Source organism: Ovis canadensis, chromosome 7 (genome assembly GCF_042477335.2).
Source record: "Ovis canadensis isolate MfBH-ARS-UI-01 breed Bighorn chromosome 7, ARS-UI_OviCan_v2, whole genome shotgun sequence".
NCBI classification, from domain to species: Eukaryota; Metazoa; Chordata; class Mammalia; order Artiodactyla; family Bovidae; genus Ovis; species Ovis canadensis.
Window position 1 is genome coordinate 37,603,857 of NC_091251.1, and position 23,371 is coordinate 37,627,227.

The window sequence follows — 23,371 nt, forward strand, 5'->3', positions numbered from 1 at the left end:
TCTCTCTAACTTATTTCATTAAGCATGATATTCTTTTGGTCCATCCATTTTTCTATAAATGACAGAATTTCATTCTTTTTTTATGGCTGAGTAAATTCCATTGTATATATATATAACATATCTTCTTTTTCCATTCATCTGTTGATAGTCTCAACAGGCTCATTAAAAACATTTGACAGAATTCAATATCCATTTATGGTAAAAAATTCTCAACCAAGTGGTATAGAGGAAGCATGCTGCTGTTGCTGCTGCTGCTAAGTCGCGTCAGTCATGTTCGACTCTGTGTGACCCCATAGACGGCAGCCTACCGGACTCTGCCGTCCCTGGGAAGCATACTTCAACATAATAACCCATATATGCCAAACCCACAGCTAACATCATACTCAACAGTGAAAAGCTGAAAGATTTTCCTCTCTGATGAGAAATAAAACAAGGATACTTACTCTCATCACTAATTCAATATAGCACAGGAAATCCTAGCCAGAGTGACTGAGCAAGGAAAAAAATAGTCACCCAAATCAGAAAGAAAGAAGGAAACTGTCGCTATTTGCAGATGACATGATGCTATAAGAAAACAACCCTAAAGACTTCACCAAAAAACTGTTAGAACTAACAAAGGGATTCAGTAAGTCACGGGATAAAAGATCAATATACAGAAATCTGTGGCATTTCTCTATACTAATTGTGAAGTATCTGAAAGAGAAGTTAAGAAAATAATCTCATTTAACATTGCATCAAAAATCACTAATGTCTAACTAAAGTTATTTATCTGTTTCCATGAAGTGAAGACAAATGCTACACTCTGGCAAGGTGAACTCCTTCGAACTCAGATCTTTTCTATCAGTCAATATATCTCAGTGGAAAATCACCGGCTTGCAGGATTAATCCCCTAGTCAATCTATGATCTCTGTTACATGTGTATTATTAGTTGCTGCAACATAGTAATGCAGAGTCGACTTCTATCTTCTTTTTAGAAACCAAGTTATGTATAGAGGGACTGATAGGTTTAGATATAACAAATTGCACTTAGTTGGTGGTAACTTTGGGGGTTCCCAGCTGGTGGAGTAGTAAAGAATCCACCTGCCAAATGCAGAAGACACCAGAGACATGGGTTCGATCCCTGGGTCAGGAGGAAGTGACAACCCACTCTAATATTCTTGCCTGAAAAATTCCATGAACAGAGGAGGCTGATGGGCTAGTTTATTAAGTCACAAAGAGTTGGACCGAACTGAGTGAGCACACAACTTCAAAGTTGAATTCACTTGTTAAAAACATATTTTTTTCTTAAATAAGACTACTGCATTTTGTGGTGAGTGGTAGTAAGGTGATAATTGGCCCTCATTACAGTAGCTTCTTAATAAAACAATGAATTTGGAGACAAATATATCACTTGTCATTTTATGGGGCTTACTGTTTGTTTTTATTTCTTAATTGGAGTACAGTTGCTTACAATGTTGTATTAGTTTCTGCTGTGTAATGAAGTGAATCAGCCACATATATACATATATGCCCTCCCTCTTGGCCCTCTCTCCCACCTCACCCCCCATCCTTCCCATCTAGACCAACACAGAACACTGAGCTGAGCTTCCCACACTATACAGTGGGTTCTCACTAGCCATCTATTATACACATGACTTATTTAGGTGAGTTGCATTTGAGAGATAAAATTTAGCTCTCATTTGTATTGTATTAGCATGTTGTCCAGTCCCAAGACTTTCATTAGGGCAGCCTTCATCTTCTTGTTCCTGAGGCTATATATTAGAGGATTGCATAAAGGTGTTATCACAGAATAAAATAAGGTAATGAATTTTTGCATTTTCACTGGGTGTCCTGATCCAGGACTAATATACATCACCATAACAGAGCCAAAAAACAGAATTACCACAGCTAGATGAGACGCACAAGTAGAGAATGCCTTGCGTTTGCTTGCTGCTGAGGGCATCCTGAACACAGCCAGAATCACCAGCGCATAGGAGCAAAGGATGAAAAGAAACGTACCGATCATGAAAATAACATTAAAAATAGAGTAAATGAGTTGTGTGGTGTTGTCTTCAGAACAAGACAGCATCATCAATGGGACAGGATCACATATAAAGTGGTCAATGATATTTGGGCTGCAAAAGGGCAACCGTGAAACGAGAACAACTGGGGTTACGAAGAGAATGAACCCACCGGACCACCCAAAGATGATGAGGCCAGTGTAGAGCTCTTTAGTCATGATGCATGGGTAATGCAGAGGACGGCAGATGGCAAGATACCTGTCAAAGGCCATGATGCAAAGGTAGAAGCCCTCATCACACCCGAAAGAGAAGAAGAAATAGAACTGTGCAAAACAACTCACGAAGGAGATGGACTTGCTTGAGGACAGGAAGTTGGCCAACATATTAGGGACGGTTGTGGTGACATAACATATTTCCAGGAAAGAGAAATTCCCCAAGAAGATGTACATGGGGGTGTGAAGGCGCTGATCCCACCGCACAGCACAGACAATGGCTGTGTTCGCCATCAGGGTCAGGATATAGGCTGCTGAGAAGAGCCCGAAGTAGAGGAGCTGCATTTCTGGGCTTGAGGAAAAGCCCAGGAGGATAAAGTGGGTAACAGAGTGGGTGGCTTCCCTGCTGGACATATTCATTAATCTGGAAGACATGGGATGACAGTGGTTTGTGCTCTAATGGAGTGCACTGATTCTTCCTGAAAAAAACAAAAAACAAAAAACAAATTCTTTACCTTTCATTTCATAAAATTGTAAACAAATTTTTAGCAAAAGAACTGTGTCTTTCATGGCTCAGCACTGAGCATATATTACTCTAAAAATTCACAATAAGAGAAGAGGGAAAACATGAAATGGAGAACAATTTTTACTTTTCTAAGAAAGCTTAACTAGATACTAAGAATGTATGTAATTCTGATGAATTACCTATGTTAGTGTGTTCTTTCATCTGTTTACCTATACTAATGATACTACATTTCTGCGCGTATGAAGTTTTTCTAATGTGTCTGTGTTTGGTACCCATGGTCAACTTAGATACTATATATATAAATGATATCACATAGTGTTTGTATTTCTCTGACTGATTTCTCTAAGCAGAATGTTCTCTAGGTCCATTCACATTGTTGTAAATGGCAGACATGGAAGCAAGTCAAGTGTTCATCAACAAATGAATGGATAAAGAAGATGTAGCATACACACATATGTATGTGTGTATATATATATACATACCACATATATTATTGTATCAGTAATATTCCATTGTAATAGAATATTACTCAGACACAAAAATATCTATTAACATGTTCATTGTGTCAGGTAGGCTGTTAAGTGCTGGAGAAACAGCTGTGGGCATGACAGATCTTAAGCTCATGGAGCTTATAATCAAGAGATTACCATAAACTTTTAATATATTTTTTGCAAAAATTTGATGTGTTTCCTACTATTGGAAATATTTTTGCATTTTACAAAAAATATTTAATAAATCAAGGAATCTTTTTCAAGGTGGGAGTCCAAGACGGAGTCAGGGATGTCCTTGATATATTTCTGTGTAGAAAGGTAATATCTGGATTCCTAAGTCAGACCACATAGATGACTGATTCTTATGTGATGATTGAGATGGCACCTAAATTGGAAGGACTATTTATAGATCCTCATTGCCCTTTGGATTGTATAAATATGGGTGTGGTAAATTAAGCCAGCTAAGTATGTGATGGTACTATCTAAAATAGTCTGTTAATACTTTTAAAGAAAGAACTCACTATTTACACAAGGCTTTTAGGAAACACATCTTCTAATAACTTGTTTGAAAGATATGTATGTATTTGAATGGATTATCTCTCTATCTTTTAGAAATTTCTGCAACCTTTTTACTCAGGATCTTAGTATCAGCCACCTCTATTAATTTATTTTACATACAGAAAAGTCATTGACAAAGGATTAATTTTAAATCATTACTGATACTTACCCTTTTGTTTCGGAATATTTCCTGAGGATAGTAATTGTCCAGTGACAGATTTAGAATAAATCTTGTATGTACAACAAAAACTCATACATGTGAAAACTTGTTACTTCAAAAAGAATTAATCCATGTTAAACCAGGGCTCATTAATCTAATGGAAGTGAAAAACAATATATGAGCTTGGAAAAGAATGTATCTCTGAGATGAAATATTTGCCATATTTCCTCTACTACCAAGCAACAGAAATCATCTAAATAAATTCTTCTCCAGCAATTTATGAGTTAATATGAACAACAACAACTGCATCTTCATTTGAAATCTTAAGCTTCTTTGCGTATATCTCTTATTCACCCTTTAGAGAGAGAAAGACGTGAGACTTAGACCTTAAGCTTCTAGGATTTAAGGAAACAAGAAGGAACATATATAATTTAGGTTTTTTTGGGGGGGGAGAGGATTAGCGTTTTGTCCTAATGAAATATTTAGTTTTCTCAAAGAAGAAAACACTTCCCATTAAATTATTTTTGCAAACAATAGAACACATGTGGCTCACATGATATGGTTTCCACTTGCTGCTTGGCTGAATGCTGAGAAGAGTTTCAGGGATGGAAGATTAAATATTACTCCATGGAGCAAAAGGTATGTGAGGGAGTTCCAAGAAACTGGATGATCCAGTTTGTAATCTTTTAAGGGTTGCAAAGGGTGAACCCTATATAAAATATTTTTTCTTGAGTTTCAAGGCACATGTTTGTGGTTAAGATGAAAGCATGGATAAAGGAAATATATATATGCATACTTCCTTGCATCATAATCTTTGGGGATTTGGGGTTTTCTCTCTTAATGATCTATTAGATTTGTTTAAAAGAGGAGATAATTTTGAAAACACCAAGTCCTAGTATTCTCCAAAGAATAGTGAAGATGTGGAAATCAATTTTATTTATTTATTTTTATTCTTTAGTATCCATGTATAGTTAAAGGTTCCTGGGGAACAATTAAGTAATAATTGGAATTGTCATAATAGCTACAATAGGAAGCTTTATCACTGGGTTCTTGATACCAACTTTGAAGAAGAAGAAACCATTCTTCTTGTCCATCAAATATCTGTTCTCGCATAGCTTGTTAGAGATATTTAAGCTGCATTGTTTTAGAGTAAAAAGAGTTGACAACTCAAACTCATAGAAGTATTGGATTGGCCAAAAATTTTTTTCAGGTTTTTCTGTAAGGTGTTATGGAAAAATTCGATGAACTTCTTGGCCAAAGCAAGAGAATGGTGATTGCTGGGAACTCTGGGGGATGAAGGAAATGGGAGGTTGGTCAAAGGGTGCAAACTTCCAGCTATAACATGAATAAATTCAAGTGAACAGCATGGTGGCTATAGTTAAACTATATTACATACTTGAAAGTTGCTAAGCAAGTAGATCTTACATTACTAATGTAATATATTAATTAATTTTCATAAGTTGAACTCTCCTTGCATTCATGGGATAAATTCTGCTTAGTCATCTGTATAAGCCTTTTAATATGCTACTGAATTCAGTTTTCTAGTATTTGTTGAGAATTTTGTGTCTATATTCATGAGGATATTGGTCTGTAGTTTTCTTATCTTGTCATATCTTTTACTGGCTTTGGTATTTGGATATGAATAGCCTTTTGAATGAATTAGGAAATGTTTATTCCAATGTCAGCATTGTTTGTCAATTCTGTTGATATTTTCTATATTTTTTCTTTATAAATCACTTATGATTCTTAACACTTTTTTCTCCTTTTTCTTTAAAGCCAAATGAAATGTTGTTCTAAACAATTTATAATTATTAACTCACATTAATCTTATAAACTATTGTTAGTAGTTTCAGAATCAATAATATCATTTATTTGTGTTGAATCTGTTAAAGACAATCTCAGGCACATTGTTGTATGGCTTGAAATTCAAGAGGAAAATTAGGAAAAATTCCTGGATATAAACAGAGAGGCCTGGAAGAATATGGGAAAAGCTAGACACGACTATTAAGGAAGCTAACCTTGTTGAAATACACAAATCGTGCCACTTCCCCATACATAGGGCTGATACAACTCTGAGAAAATTGTCTTAGGAAGACAGTTTCAAAAGCCTAGGACTCACAGGACTAAATCTCTCTGAAAATACCCCTTCTAGTGCACTCTCATCCCAGAAATAATATCATTGACACCTTTCACACATAAAAATTTTAATTATTTTACGTTTCATACCACCGTAGGTATTTGCTCTTTGACTTGTTACTAGACATTTACACTATGTCAGAAAATTATGTGACTAATTTAGAAAATAAAACTAAGAAAAATAGTCTAATATGAAAATATAAAGCTGAGCGACTGAACTGAACTGAATACTGGTAAAATATTCTATCACGTATACATACTAGGAACTTCCCAAGTGATGCTAGTGGTAAAGAACCTGACTGCCAAAGCAGGAGACATAGGAGATTTGTGTTAGATCCCTTGGTGGGGAAGGTCCCCTGGAGGAGGACATGACAGTCCACTCCAGTATTCCGGCCTGGAGAATCCCCATGGACAGGGGAATTTGGCAGGCTATAGTCCATAGGGTCAAAAAGAGTCGGACACGACTGAAGCCACTTAGCATGCATGCATACATACTATAATGGTCTTAATTTATTTATTGGTGCATATGTAATTTATTGACAGTTTCAGATATTCTCCAGGGATGACTTCTTATGAAAAAGCTTGAGGAACTGAGATACAGAAGAGAAAATGTAGATGACAGAAGAGAGAACTGGTTTGAGGAAAGAGCACAAAACCAAGAAGAGGAAATTTTGGTCATAGTTGGGGTACTTATGTGATTAGTCTATAACACTGATGCTATTAAGGGGACACTGATGACGTCCCCAAGACTACACATGCAGCAATTGTGTCAAAGAGCTCTAAGTAGCAGGTAAACTTTCTAAGAACAATTATAGGAAATACAAGACATAACAAGTTGTGTATTTGTGTGTTTTACATAGGTTTTATTTTGTTCTTGAAGTATCAGGTATGCATTTAGTACACTGGTTTTGAACCAGTTTTAGTTTTGGAGATAGAGTCTATTATTAAAATTCTTTCCAGATTTTGCTGCAAAAGGTTTATCAGTGGCTGCTTCAGCCAGCAATGTATAAATTCTGGATCAAAGTCCTAGTTTGTTGGCTCAGCTTCTGTTCCAGAAGCAATATTTCCCCCATTTCATTCTGAGGGAAGAATTCAGTTCAGTTCAGTCTCTCAGTCATGCCTGACTGTTTGTGACCTCTTAGACTGCAGAATGCCAGGCTTTCCTGTTCATCACAAACTCCCGGAGCTTGCTTAAACTCATACCCCCTGAGTCAGTGATGCCATCCAACCATCTCATCCTCTGTTGTCCCTTCTCCTCCTGCCTTCAATCTTTCCCAAAATCAGGATCTTTTCCAATGAGTTGACTCTTCACACCAGGTGGCCAAAGTACTGGAGATTCAGCTTCAACATCAATCCTTCCAATGAATATTCAGGACTGATTTCCTTTAGAATGGACTGGTTTGATCTCCTTGCAGTCCAAGAGACTCAATAATCTTCTCCAACACCACAGTTCAAAAGCATCAATTCTTCTGCACTCAGCTTTCTTTATAGTCCAACTCTCACATCCATACATGACTGCTGGAAAAACCGTAGCTTTGACTAGACAGGCCTTTGTTGGCAAAGTAACGTCTATGCTTTTTATGTTTGTCATAGCTTTTCTTCCAAGGAGCAAGCGTCCTTTGATTTCATGGCTACAGTTACCTTCTGCAGTGATTTTGGAGCCCAAGAAAATAAAGTCTGTCACTGTTTCCATTGTTTCCCTATCTATTTGCCATGAAGTGATGGGACTGAATGCCATGATCTTAGTTTTTTGAATGTTGAGTTTCAAACCAGCCTTTTTCACTCTCCTTTTTCACTTTCATCAAGAGGCTCTTTAGTTCCTCTTTGCTTTCTGCCAGAAAAGTGGTGTCATCTGCATATCTGAGGTTATTGATATTTCTTCAGGCAATCTTGATTTCAACTTATGCTTCATCCAGCCCAGTATTTTTTATGATGTACTCTCAGTTCAGTTCAGTCGCTCAGTCATGTCCGACTCTTTGCGACCCCGTGAATCGCAGTATGCCAGGCCTCCCTGTTCATCACCAACTCCCAGAGTTCACTCAGACTCACGTCCATTGAGTCAGTGATGCCATCCAGCCATCTCATCCTCTGTTGTCCCCTTCTCCTCCTGCCCCCTGCATGTGAATTAAATAAGTAGGGTGTCAATATACAGCCTTGACATACTCCTTTCCCAATTTTGAATCAGTCCTTTGTTCCATGTTCGGTTCTAACTGTTTCTTCTTGACCTGCATACAGGTTTCTCAGGAGGCAGGTAAGGTGGTCTGGTATTCCTGTCTCTTGAAGAATTTTCCATAGTTTGCTGTGATCCATACAGTCAAAGGCTTTTGAGTAGTCAATGAAGCAGAAGTAGACATTGTTCTGGAATTCTCTTGCTTTTTCTATGATCCAATGGATGTTGTCAATTTAGACATAAAGAATAAGCCTTTTTTAACATTGTCAAGTTGAGATTTTTGTATTAACTTTAAAAAGACTTTGGTAAGAAAAATTAACAGCAAGCTTATAATAATAAATTTGTAAAACACTTCAGGAAGCAGAACAAAATCTATAATTTCATTAAAAGTTGGCAGCTATAAAATTTTCTATAAAATTCCTTCATTTAATTTCTTAATTATGAAATATGTTTGGAAACAATTATGTATGTCCACTCTATTTTGGAATAAAAGTTTAGATTTATCATTATATTGTTAACATATCTAAATGATATCCTATAATTTAACTGTTATAATTCACTTTTTCTCCAGTTACTAAACATTTGGTTATGTATGGTTTTGATGTTATCATTATTTTATTTTCATTAAACTAATAAAATTATTTGGAATGAAACAACAGATTTACAACATTTACTTGTTACATCCAGAAAAATGGTAGATATCTCTACCTATTCATTTTTTTTCCCTGTTTATGGTGAAGTATTTGCAGTTTTCTTTTTATACACTTTACTGATTTTTGATGTATTTATTTAGAGTTGTACTGCATTTTTGTTGATATTATGAATGACATTTACTTTTATTCTATTTTCCTCCTGATTATTATCTATTCTATATTTACTTTGCAGGAGGCCACCATTTAAAAGTTTCTTTTCTGATTTTAATCATTTTTGAAATTATTTTTATGAAAATTCACATCTAATATCTGCTAGTGTGTGATAAAGAAAAATGGGCAGAAAAATAAGTTTTGGGATGAGAGTAAATTTCTGAGTTTTAATTCAAGAGCTAATTGATGATCATGATGTGTTATGTTTTAATCCTTATCTTCTCCCTCTTTCTTTTGGGAGAATTGAAGGGTTAAATGCTTGCCTTCCCTTTTTCTAGTACTTTTAATGAGAGAAGGTGGGGAAGGCTCCATGTGGCTTACTTCTTCCCTCCACTACCAAGGGGTATTGTAAGGCTCTGTTGGTTGTTCCTGACATAAGGGAGCCTGTCCAAGAGAGGGAGTGGGAGCTGTCACTCAGCCTGTGCCCAGGGAGTAGAAGTGTGCACCTGATGCTCATGGGAGTCCCCCCTGAGGAAGGGGTGCATAAAACCGCCTCTGGTCAAGACTTGTAGCTAAGGGGCTGCTGCTTTGTGATTTTATAATTTATGCAAAGGGCTTCAGAGACTAACCTGAGGCCCTGCACCCAAACTTTAAATTAAATCATACTATCACCTCACTTAGATCCTGATTTTACCTCCCTTGCATAGCTAAAATGAAGATATATTAGTAAATCTGGTCTTTTTGTGCTTCTATGGAACTGGCTATAATTTCATTAGTAGATAAGATTGTGTCACTCAGAATGAAATTTATTTACTAAGATGCAATACAATGATTCCAGGCCACTTTGAAAATTAACTGCAGAGTAATGTACCTCATTTCAGACATTGGCTAAACTATCTTATTTCTGTCCTCAGACTTTCACACACTGTCCTTGCTGCATGATTAATCTTCATTCTCATATACACAGGGGGAAAGCACTTTAAAAAATCTTAAAGAACTTAAAATATGAATTATTGTGGCCTTATTAATTTTTGCTAGGGAATCTTGCTTCCGGGTCTTGCTTGTATTCTGTTTAAGTACATTAAGTCTTTTGTATTGAGTGCTCCCAGGTGGTACTAAAATAAAGATGTAATGTATCAAGTTATATGATTTTAAAACAATCCCAAAACTAAGGAGTTGGAGAAAACTATTTTCACCAGATGGTGTTCAAAAACTGACTTTCTAAGAAGAAGTTTTTTGACAAACTTATCTGGCAAAGAAGCTCAAACTCCAAAGAGCCTGCTGCTGCTGCTAAGTCGCTTCAGTAGTGTCTGACTCTGTGCGACCCCATAGACGGCAGCCCACCAGGCTCCCCCGTCCCTGGGATTCTCCAGGCAAGAACACACCAGAGTGGGTTGCCATTTCCTTCTCCAATGCATGAAAGTGAAAAGTGAAAGTGAAGTCGCTCAGTCAATATCCAGCCCTTATAGACCCCATGGACTGCAGCCTAACAGGCTCCTCCGTCCATGGGATTTTCCAGGCCAGAGTACTATATATAGACGAAATTATTCTGAATATGAAAGGGAAAGACGTTCTGGTCACTCTGGTGGGTGATGGGGAGAGGGTGAGAAAGGAAGAGATAGAGATAGCACCAGGTATAATATGAGAACTTGACTGTGTGTTTAGCACAAAGATCCTTCCTCTTACTTCCTAACTCCATCCTGTAGTCAGGTATATTAACCCCAAAAAAGCTGGAATCAGTTTGATTTTGGATAAAATGTTGCTGGGGATGAGTCTCACACTCAGATTGATGTGATCAAAACAAGATAGCAGGCAGACTAGGAGTGAGAGGAGAGAAACACACATGAACCTCTTGTGTAGTGTGAATCTAGGAAAATAGCGGTTATATGGCACATGTATAGGGAGATAGTGGTTGTATGGTGTGTGTGTAGGGAGACAGTGGTGGTATGGTGTGTGTGTAGGGAGACAGTGGTGGTATGGTGTGTGTGTAGGGAAATAGTGAGGGGACTCTAGATATCTAATCACTATACAGTTAGGGGTCAGAGACAAATCTACTTAAATTTGCAAAAGCTAGAAACTGAGCAGTTGACATCTGGGTTCAGTTCAGTTCAGTCACTCAGTCATGTCTAACTCTTGGCAACCCCATGGACTGCAGCATGCCAGGCTTCCCTGTTCATCACCAACTCCCGGAGCTTACTCAAACTCATGTCCATTGAGTTGGTAATGCCATCCAATTATCCCATCCTCTGCTGTCCCCTTCTCCTCCTGCTTTCAATCTTTCCCAGCATCAGGGTCTTTTCCAATGAGTCAGTTCTTCACACCAGGTGGCCAAAATATTGGAGTTTTAGCTTCAGCGTCAGTCCTTCCAATGAATATTCAGGACTGATTTCCTTTAAGATCGACTGGTTGGATCTCCTTGCAGTCCAAGGACAGTTCTTCTCCAACACCACAGTTCAAAACCATCAGTTCTTTGGTCCTCAGCGTTCTTTATGGTCCAACACTCACATCCATATATGACTACTGGAAAAACCATAGCTTTGACTAGATGGAACTTTGTTGGCAAAGTAATGTCCCTGCTTTTTAATGTGCTGTCTAGGTTTGTCATAGCTTTTCTTCCAAGGAGCAAGCATCTTTTGATTTCCTGGTTGCAGTCACCGTCTACAGTGATTTGGAGCCCAAGAAAATAGAGTCTGTCACTGTTTCCATTGTCTCCCCATCTATTTGCCATGAAGTGATAGGACTGGGTGCCATGATCTTAGTTTTTTGAAAGCTGAGTTTTAAGCCAGCTTTTTCACTCTCCTCTTTCACTTTCATCAAGAGGCTGTTTAGTTCCTCTTCGCTTTCTGCTTAAGGGTGGTGTCATCTGTATATCTGAGGTTATTGTTATTTCTCCTGGTAATCTTGATTTTGGCTTGTGATTCATCGAGCATGGCATTTTGCATGATGTACTCTGCATAAAAGTTTAATAAACAGGGTGACAATATCCGCCTTGATATACTCCTTTTCCAATTTGGAACCAATCTGTTGTTGCATGCCTGGTTCCAACTGTTGCTTAAATTTGCAAACTGAGAATTTGACTTAGAAACCCAGAAACTGAACAGTTGAATTCTGGGTTATATGTGTTTTTTCCCTGGAAAAATATAAGAGAATGTCTGGCATTTTCCAGTTTCCATACAGTATGCACAGGAACACTAATACAATAAAGCCTAGAACAAATGATTTATGTAAATTCTGGTGCCATCTTATTTGTTATTTGCTTCATTGAAATGCAACCTAAAATATTTTAGGGAATATAGGAAACACTTTTCCCTCAAATTTATTAAAACCATTAATGTCTGAAATTTTTATATTCCTATATGTCCTACATATATATAGATTCTAGTTCTTGAGAGGCTTTCTTTGACCAAATATCACGCTCCTAAATAGTTTTCTCAGGGCCTCCTTCATTTCCTTATTCCGGAGGCTGTAGATCAAGGGATTGAAAAGTGGGGTCATCACAGAATAAAATAAGGTCACAATTTTCTGAATTCCTGCTGGATTGCCTGCCGTTGGGCTCACATACATCACCATGATGGAGCCATAGAACAGAGACACTACAGACAGATGGGATCCACATGTAGAGAAAGCCTTATGCCGGCCTTCTGCTGAGGGGACCCTAAGCACAGCTCTGATCACCAGGGTGTAGGAGCTGGTAATGAACAGGAAAGTGGAAAAAATCAGGGCTGAATTAAAGGTGGCACAGATAATCTCAGTGGCAGGAGCTGGCACGCAAGACAACTTCATAAGGGGTCCTGGGTCACATAGGAAGTGATCAATAGTATTGGGGCCACAAAAAGGAAGCTGGGAGATGAGATAAACTGGGAGGAGAAAACAGGAAAAGCCACACACCCAGCAGCAGGCTCCCATTCTGATGCAGCATTGCACTGTCATGACAGTGGGGTAGTGAAGGGGCCTGCAGATGGCAAGGTACCTGTCAAAGGCCATGGCAGACAAGAAGAAGGTCTCAGTAGTGCCCATGGAGAAGAAGAAGTAGAACTGGAGGAAGCAGCCAGAGAAGGAGATGGTCTTGGTCTCAGAGAGAAAGTTGGCTAGCATACTGGGGACAGTAGAAGTGACATACCACATCTCCAGGAAGGAAAAATTGGCCAGCAGGATGTACATGGGGGTGTGGAGATGGTGGTCCCACCACACTGCACAGATAATGCACAAATTTCCAGTTAGTGTCAATGCATAGATCACAGAGAAGAATGAGAAGAGGAAGATCTGAGCCTCCCAGGTACAAGGGAATCCAAGGAGAATGAATTCTCTCACAGGGTCAGAGTGATTGTTTCCTCCTGGGTTTTTCATTTTTTTTTCTTCTCCAGAAAACTGCAACAACAAGACATTACCATGTTACAAATGATTTTACAGAAATTTTCTCATTAAGATGTTCTCTGAACTTCTTTACAATTCAATAAGCAGCATAATTTTAGATTGCTTAAAGATTTCTAGCATTCTTTGCCCCAGTGTGATACTGGGAAGAAACAGGGAATTTGGAGGTCGTTTGCTTATTATAGCTTTATCTTCATGATCACCATGCCCATCATGGTCCATTGAACACCTGCCTCTGTGTAATGTCCTCAGCTCTACATAAACCAAAATAGATTGTCCTTGCCATTCAGAGGCTTTCAACCTTGTTCAGAAACAACCATCTGGGCCAAACCTATATAAGGACACATGAAGTTTTCATTGTTACTCAGTCGGTAAGTCATGTACAACTCTTTGAGACCCCATGAACTGCAGCACACCAGGCTTCCCTTTCCTTCACTATCTCTGTGTTTGCTCAAACTCATGTCCATTGAGCCAGGTGGTTCTAGTGGTAAAGAACCTGGCTGCCAATGGAGGAGATGTAAGATGTCAGGAAGATCCCCTGGAAGAGGGCATGGCAACCCACTCTAGTATTCTTGCCTGGAGAATTCCCGTGGACAGAGGAGCCTGTTGGGTTACAGTCCATAAGGTCACAAAGAGTCAGACATGACTGAAGTCTTAGCACGCACAAACATGGAGTTTTAAATAATAATAATAATAATAGTTCATGATGTGTGTAAATGGAAGAAAACATTGCAAGAATTCATGATTGTAAATTAAGAGTTTATTACTGTAAATTTAATAATAATAGGTATATCATTTTAGATGGGGTTTCTGTACTATTGGAAATTTTGGATACAGAAGTAAGGAAGATGATGTTTTATCAATGATTGCTTATAGCAAGCCCAGTTGTGGTATTTGCATTCTCTCTTATTTTTAAAAATCTCCATGAAAAAAATTCCGCAATTTGCATTGTTAATTTCTCTCAGGGTTTAGTGACATATGCACAATTCTCAAAACACTCTTTTCTTTTAACTTGGTCCTCTTTGTAATAAAGAAGCTTGCAGAAGAAGAGTAAGCTTTGTATATTTTCAGCTAGAATAAGCATTTAAGAATGAAATTGGTATGCACGAAGGAGAGTCACACTGCAAACTAATATAATTCTCTTTTACCTGAAATTTACCTTAAGTAGAGGACACAAGCTTCAGTGCCCAGTTGAAATTTATCATATGCTGGGAAAGTACCTTATGATGGTACTCTCAATACATACTTTGCCACATAGAACAGAAATAACTACAGTGGTATATGTCATTAAATCACTTTTGAGTTTTGAATTACATTAATTGGAGATCTGTTCGTGGACTATTCTCATTATTCTCTCTTTTATTCGCAACTTCTGTGTTAGAGTTCCTTCTGGTTGCCTTGACCTATAAACGTTGTTTTAGGACCTAGTCCTTGATATTTTTCCTTTTCTAATTATGCTTTCTCAGTAAGTGATGTGACAGCTAGCCCTTTGACATAAAAACTACTCATGTAAAATGAAGCCACATTTTCTCTATCTAACTGTGAAGTCTCTTCTGCAACCTGGATTTATCTACCCAGTTTCTTACTCAACATCTCCATTTGCTATTGAAGGTAACTAAAACAAGAAGCCCACGACAAAACTCTTGATTTTCTCATCACAAACTGGTTGATCCTTACTTCTTTGCCAGCATATCACCCAGCAGCACCTCCATTTACTCAGTTGCTCAGGTCACAAACTTTGGCCACATCCTTACCACCCTTCTTAATACTCCACATCCAAACCATCAACAAATGCTCTAGGCTTCTTGTTCAAAATATAGTTTAAAAAAATCTGATCATGTCAACTACTTGCTCTCAATCTTTCAAATATACTTACAAGAGAGTCTAAAGCTCTTCCCACAGTCTGTAAGGCCGAGACCTAACTCCAAGCCCTCATTTCCTAGCACCTTTCCCTCTACTGACCCCACTCCAGACTCACTGATACTTGCCCATGCCAAGTGTGGCCACTATCAAGGTCTGGAATGTCCTTTATTCCTCTTTGCAATATTCATATGCTTTAACTTGTTCCTTTGTTCAGGTATCTGGAAAAATCAGAGACTCAGAGAGGCTTTTCTTAAACTTACACGTGTGAAGGCTCGATCGCATCTGACTCTTTGTGACCTCAAGGACTGTAGCTTACCAGGCTCCTCGGTCTGCGGAATTTTCCAGGCAAGAATACTGGAGTGGGTTGCCATGTCCTACTTCAGGGGATATTCCTGACACCAGGATCAAACTGTGTCTCTTGCGTCTCCTGCCTTGGCAGATTCTTTACCACCTGGAAAACCTTCCTTGATTTAGCCCATCTTTACTATTCTGTTTCCCAATTCTGCTTTGGTTTTCTACAAAGCACATATCACTACCTGGCATTGTATTGTATACTTAGCATGTATTTTCTATCTCAATTGCTTGAATATAAGAGGATATCATTTTGCTCACTGATGTATTCCCAGAATCTAAGATAGTGTTCAAGACACACTTTTTGTTGTTTAGTCTCTCAGTCGTGTCTGACTGTTTGTAACCCCATGGACTATAGCCCACCGGGCAAGGCATATTAGGGATGCTCATTAAATATTTGCCATCTCGATCAGTGCCTTGCCCTAATAGTGACCAAACAGGAAAACCATTCCTTTAGACAGGGAAAAATGTTTAAGAAAATGTAGAGACTGGTTTCTCCAGTTTGCTAAAAACACAAAAGCAAGGCAACACCTTTTGTACGGGGAAACATCCTCAGTCTTCATAAACAGGAGATCCATGAGAGGAGCCCACTCAAGACAGTCCTATCGATGCCACTTCTCTCTGTGAATCACACTGTCTCTATGTTCCTTTCATCCACTCTGCTTTGTGCTCTGTGCTTTCTTCTTGTTGCTAAGTGAAAATCATGCTCCAAGGGTGTGTGTGTGTGTGTGTGTGTGTGTGTGTGTGTGTGTGTGTGCGCATACACAGTTTTATCTATTCTCTCAATCTGTTTCTGTATCTGATTGTCCATATTTTAAATGAATATTTTTATAATTCTTTTCTCTTATTTTTAAATAGGTGAGTGTTTTTGATTTCTCCTGCCTAAAATCAAAAGAGCAGCCTAAAGAAAATGTGGCTGTTCAAGTTACTTTAATAGAAAAGTGCTCTTACTCCCTGATTCTCCTTCTGTATCATATTCAGAAGGAAATCTGGTATATCTGACTTGAATATGTAGTAAGATATAAAATAAAGTTGTCATCCAGTTTATTCTTGGCCCATGTGGTATTGTGATATAGAAAACATATTCATATGAAAAATATTATTTTGTTTAAATATGTTAACCTATATTTTATAAATGAAACACACAAAATCTAACATTTAGTCAGACCAGTTCTAATACCAGAAGCAATGTTATATAATTGAGAATTTAACCAGTTTCCATTATGAGGAAGCTATTCTAATTTACCTTCTTATATGGAGAAACTACAACATGGGGTTAGAGGAAAGTGAAAAGGGCATTACAAAGAAATTTGAGCTGTATATTACCTGAAGATCTTGTGTGAGAATTACAGAATCTGGCAGAGAGCAGAGTTCAAATTCAGGTTTCTCTCTCCTGGAATATGCAGTCAGCCTCAGTCTCCTTGTTCTCTCATTTCAGCAGAAGAAAATGTGCAGCAGAGCCAAACAGCGGGGCTGGCATCCGAGTATCTGATGGCTTCTAAAAGGGGGTGAGTATTGGAAGGTAATATCATCAAACATAGCACTTACCTGAAGCCCATACAATGACCATATTGCTTAAGCAACTTGAAGAGGCGGTTATATGCAGCTGTAAAGGACACTGCGGTCTTTTCTGGTTTGGGAAGAACCAATTCCATTCCTGCCTCTAAAGGAGAGTATGTTAACAAACGCATTCTGAGTTATGGCTGATCTGTTCCGGGCAGCCCATCTTGGAGGGAAGGTGATCCAGGGCACTGTATGTAGTCAGCTCTTAACCATGAGCTGTTAAGAGCTCCTGTTCCCCACACAGTTTTTAATAATATGCCACGACTGTCTCTGACCATCCTGGATTACTGAACTTCTCCCTGTGGCCTCATCTGGGGATAATAATGAGAAAGTTTTGGCCAGACCTCAGAAAGTATTTCAAGTGAGGTCTAAATTGGTCCAACCTCTCGAGGAAAAGGGAAGGATGATGAAGCCTGGGTCTAAGGTGAAAAATAATTTGGCCTTATGCCTTGGATGAGAATATTAAATATAACCAGAAACATCTGTATGCATTTTTATAGTAATGCAGCTTTGTTTTCCCATGTTAGAGATGATACTGGGTTTAGGGAAAAAAAAAAGTAAGAACAAAGACTCCTGTGAAGCCAAAAGATATGCAGACAGGTTAGTTGTTGCAAAGAATTAAAAAAAAAACAACTTCAAAGCCTTTATCTATTTGTTCCTTTCTTTCCACAATTCTGCATATGTACTAACCCCACATATACTATGGTAATGTTGAGATTTTGGATCTGTAACAACTGTTCCATTCATTCTCGATTATAAGCTGTAGCTCCGCTTGTTTTGTGAATTTGTCCTTTGAATGTCACTTCAGCCAGAGAAAGCTAAACATTTAAATCAAAGTAAAAACTCCAATGTCTGAAATTATGGCAAAATAATTTATAAAAATCTTTTCCTTCTTAGTAAAGACTGACTTTACAACTGTTCTTTGAATGATGAAATTCAAATGAACTAGGGAACTTGGGAGTGTGTCACGACAATTGTGATGCAAATGTGCAAAGTCACTAATTTATTTTCTTACACATTTTATTTTCCTAGTCATATAAGTCGATAGAAAAGAGGTTTTCAAGAAGGAAAAAAGAATTAATAATGTAAAGTGATATGAAATGCAAAATATAAGTAATATAAACTTGGAGAAGAACTGGAAAATATCTCTGTGTTAATCAAGTAAGAGGTTATAACTAACTTTTGAGACTTCAGAGTCAGAATAGCACCAGTGAAAACCAGTGTATGAACTGTCCAAATGAATAAGTGCATGATGACAGAGGGAGGCAACTGGTGTTTCACAATTTTTTTTTTTTTTGTAAAGAAAAATGTGACAAATAATTTGCAAGATTATTAGAGTTAAAGAATGTCTTCAAGTTTGGATGTGATCTAAACAGCTTTCCTCTCTGAGATTAAATAGCAGATGAAAACGAAAATATTGAAATTTCAAAAGGAAGTGCTTGGTCAAAAGAACACATGGCATCAGGGAACAGAAAAAGAGGTTGGCAGATGGGCAGGATCATTCTGACTTTAAAGATTTTTTTGGTGTGGACCATTTCTAAAGTCTAATTGAATTTGTTACAATATTTCTTCTGGTTTTTGTTGTTGTTGTTGTTAATATTTTTTGGCTGCAAGGAACGTGGGATCTTAGCTCCCAGATCAGGGATGGAGCCCACAACGCCTGCACTGGAAAGCAAAGTCTCAACCACTGGACCACCGGGGAAGTCCCAGGGCAGGATCACTTTGGATAAAAGTCCACAGCTTTTGACAGAAAATAAGGAAAGCAAAAAAAGTAAAGAAAGATTTTTCAGTTTGTTAATCTCTTTATATTCATCCAGTTTTCACTACTATACAATCAATTAAATAAATATTAAGGATGTATGACTTTCAAAAATACTTCAAAAGAACTATGATTAGCAAAGGCCTTTTAAAGCTGCAGTCCATGGTATAGCTATTTCTAGCCCTCAGTCTTTAAAAACTAATACAAATATAAATTAAAAATAAATCAACATTATGATTGCCATAATTACTAATGTGACTAGATATTTAAATGAAGGTAAAGATCTAATCCTGTTGGATTCTATCTTAAGATATCAGAGATAGAACACTACATAAGTCCTGGATTTCACAGTTTAAGAACATGGGCAAAGATCAGTGAATTTGGAAAGGGGCTTACAAGTATCTGAAAGAAGTAACTGGAAGGAATTAGACTTTTAAATTGAAGTAAAAAGAACAAAAGAACTTCAGAAGAAAGGAAAGATGATTGTTTAACAGAGCAATTGCATTTGTCTCATTTAATCCCCCCAATACTTTTAAAATAATAATTTTACTTATTAAAATAATCGTTTTTAATAGAAGTTGTAGGGAGATACAGGCTTTCCTGGTAGCCCAGCTAGTAAAGAATCCACCTGCAACGCAGGAGACCCTGGTTTGCTTCCTGGGTTGGAAAGATCCCCTGGAGAAGGGATAGGCTACCACTCCAGGATTCTTAGGTTTCCCTGGTGGCTCAGCTGGTAAAGAATCCGCCTGCAATGCTGAAGATCTGGGTTAGAACCCTGGGTTGGGAAGATCCCCTGGAGGAGGGCATGGCAAACCACTCTGGTATTCTTGCCTGGAGAATCCCACGGACAGAGGAGCCTGGTGGGCTACAGTCCATGGGGTCAGAAAGAGTTGGACATGACTGAGCAACTAAGCACAGCACATAGGGAGGCACATTGTAATTAAATGTGGAGAATAACTTTGAAAAGGATTCCTAGACAGTGATGAATAAGCTGTTTCAGAAGACTACTTTCTATCATGGATTTCATCAGATAAAGGCTGAGAAAGTGGTAGAGTAGGTTTAAACATCAGATGCAAATTTCTCTTACTACTGAAATTTGGTTGTATGCATTTAAGATGTATGAAAAAAAGAAAAAAGGAATAATGTGAAATATTAAGTTTAATGAGAACTTGAGATTTTCACATTAACATTGATAAAAAGGAATGGTATATTCTAATGGTCATTAGTTGACAGGAGACAACGGGGGCAAAAAGGGAATTCTGGACTGCAGCTTGGTCAGCAAAGTCCCAGAATTATATACTGGGACTACAAATTGTCTAATCCTATTAACTGAAGAAATTGGCATTTTTTTACAACGCCAATTTTTCACACACACTGAAAAAATGTGTGTGGAACTCTTTCATTCTTTGAGCCTAAAATTGAGTGGCTCCTTGGTTTGGCCAAAGATAGTTCTGCAAGGTAGGTGTAGAGTGCTCAAGGGACTTCAGGGCTGGACAAGGAAAAAGATATGGCCTCAAAGTGGCAGTAGTACACATAATTTTGTCTGGTGACACTGCTTTTACAGATCAGCTTGTAAGAAATCCCTCAGAGTAGGAGACCTTCCGGAGGCTTATGGACTTGGGGGCCACTAAGAAGGGAAGGTGAGCTAAGGAACTCCTAGGAGGAAGAGGGAGAATAGAGAGAAGGCTTACTTGTCTAAGTGATGTCAACCTGGTGAGGGTGAGGACTCTGTGCCAAGGATTTCTGAAAGGCAGTCATTTGGAACATTTACCTATGGCCAGCAGGTGCTGGGCACAGTTTTCTGGAATGTGCAAAGTAGGCAGGCTCTAAATGGCTAAAAACCTGCACATCTGGACCACGAATGAAACTGCCGAATGAGTAACAATTTTGTCCTGTGTGAGTCTGAGCTAGTAAACTACAGTTTGCTGTGAAGAAGTAAATAACCTATGGGCCAGTATGTGGAAGCCATTTTTGGCTCCTTTATATGATGAATGGTCTTTGAAATCAGTGGTTTGTGACGGCTTTGCACTCCGTTTCCTCCATTTACCCAGATTTCAGCATTCATGCTTTCTCTAAAGCTCCCATTGTGTCTCCATAAAGTAGAGACTACTTAATTTAGTCTCTATTAATTGGTTTCACTTTTGAAAGATATTTTATTTTGTTTTTATTATTAGGAAGTAATGCATGCTTATTTTAAGGAAAAAATGAATAAAACAGAAATATATGTTTAAATTATCCACAATTCCATTTCTGGGGCCATTTATAATTTACATTTCTAATCTTCTCTCTTCTGGTGGTGATTTAATCACTAAATCGTGTCTGACTCTTGTGACCCCATGGATTGTAGCCCAGCAGGTTCCTCTGTCCATGGGATTTTCCAGGCAAGAATACTGGAGTGAGTTGCTATTTCCTTCTCCAGGGGATCTTTCCGACTCAGGGATTGAACCTGGGTCTCCTGCATTGCAGGGGGATTATTTACCAACTGAGCCACCCGGGAAGTCCAATCTTCTCTCTTCTACATATTTCCTATGTTAGGTACATATGCAAATTTTTCAAAATTGGATTATAGTACATGCAATTAGTAAATTTTTTGAACATTTTTAAATTAGAGCAGAATGTTGGTTTCAGGTGTACAGCAACATGAATCAGTTATATATACACGTATATCCACTATTGTTTAGATTCTTTTCTTATATAGGTTAATGCAGAATACTGAGTAGTGTTCCCTGTGCTATATGCTGTGCTATGCTCAGCTGTTTCAGTCGTGTCCAATTCTGAGGCCCTATGGACTGTAACCCACCAGGCTCCTTTGTCCATGTGATTTTCCAGGCAAGGATACTGGAATGGGTTGCCATGCTCTCCTCCAGGGGATCTTCCTGATCCAGGGATCAAACCCGAATCTCCTGTGTTTCCTGAATTTCAGGTAGATTCTTTACTGCTGAACCATTGGAGAAGCCCCCCTGTGCTATATAGTAGATCTTTATCAATTATCTATTTTGTATAGAGTAGGCAATGGCACCCCACTCCAGTACTCTTGCCTGGAAAATTCCATGGATGGAGGAGCCTGGTGGGCTACAGTCCATGGGGTCGCTAAGAGTCAGACACGACTGAGCGACTTCCCTTTCACTTTTCACTTTGATGCATTGGAGAAGAAAATGGCAACCCACTCCAGTGTTCTTGCCTGGAGAATCCCAGGGACGGGGGAGCCTGGTGGGCTGCCGTCTATGGGGTCACACAGAGTCGAACACGACTGAAGCGACTTAGCAGCAGCAGCAGCAGCAGCAGCAGCAGCAGCAGCAGCAGCAGCAGCAGCAGCAGCACGTATATGTTAATATTATGTTGCAAGTCTTTCCCCATAAAAGTGCATATCCTTCAAGCATGATTTTTAATGAGTGCATGATATTCCATTTTAATCAATGTACTTAAACTATCTTCCTCTTTGGGAACACATAACATTATGCAATTTTTTGGTAATCTTTTAAATTTTTCTTTCTTTAAGAAATTTTATAGGGACTTGATCCTATATTTGCATATTTTTAAGATTTTTGACTTGGTAGGAGGCCAAGTGGTTGTATGTTAGAGATCACTGGAAGGCAGTAGATTAGAGTAAGCAGCAGCCTCTAAAAGAGGCCCAAGCCTCTGAAGCGCGAGAAGGAGTGTTCCTGAGGTTCAAGTTTCTCAGTGCCAGCATCTGTAACTTTAGAGGCAGCTCCTCCAGTAGCATCTCCAGCTTCACTGAACTAGGTGCATAGCACATCCAGGTCCCCCAGCTCCAATACTTGTGGCCTGGGCATCACAAATAGACATAGAACTTCTGTACCCTCATGATCAGACCAGAAGTGCAAGCGCTCCAGGAGCGGAAGCTATGGGAGGAATCTCTAGATTAATGGCTAGAGAAGATGGAGGGCATGCAGCCTGTCAAAGTGAGGTGACGCAGGGTGGATGGTGTCATCTGGATGCAGCAACATATGTGAAGGTTGCAACGTGAGATTCTCCAAGAACAGGAAGGGGTCTCTATAAACTCACTGCAAACTTCTGTCCAGATTCCAAGCTGAACAGTGCTACTATGCCAGGGAGAATAGGTCTCCAACATCTCAGGAGAACCCAGCTGCAGATGGCTCAGCTTCTGGGGACCCTAGAGCTGCCTAAGATCTACTTAGGAGGTTCAGTGAGGTGAGGGCAGAAAGGGAGGAGAGTCAGCCTGGCTTCAGTACCTCATTTTAGTTCCACCTCAGGTTTAGGGTCTTTTCAGCCACCTCAGTCCCTCCAGGTTTTTGTTGGGTAAGGTGGAATTATTGTTACCACTCAGCCAGAGCTCCTGGAGTTGAGGGAGAAAGGAGAGGACCCCAGAGCTTGTTATGGGACAGATCTAGCACCCTCAGGCGGAGCTGAACTGGCCCACTGGGAG

General features: G+C 38.7%; 2 protein-coding genes across 2 annotated transcripts; both read right to left on the reverse strand.

Moving 5' to 3' along the window:
• Positions 1–1,675: 1,675 nt before the first annotated feature.
• On the reverse strand, positions 1,676–2,632 carry LOC138444009 (olfactory receptor 11G2-like). Its single transcript, XM_069597366.1, has one exon. It carries the CDS (start codon positions 2,630–2,632, stop codon positions 1,676–1,678), a length of 957 nt encoding a protein of 318 aa, XP_069453467.1.
• A 9,802-nt stretch (positions 2,633–12,434) lies between these two features.
• Positions 12,435–17,332, reverse strand: LOC138444010 (olfactory receptor 11H6-like). The gene is made up of 3 exons (XM_069597368.1): positions 17,190–17,332; positions 16,005–16,092; positions 12,435–13,424 (listed from the first exon to the last, which is right to left on the reverse strand). The coding sequence occupies exons 1-3, from the start codon at positions 17,330–17,332 to the stop codon at positions 12,435–12,437; spliced, it is 1,221 nt and encodes a 406-aa protein (XP_069453469.1).
• Between the last annotated feature and the right edge of the window lie 6,039 nt (positions 17,333–23,371).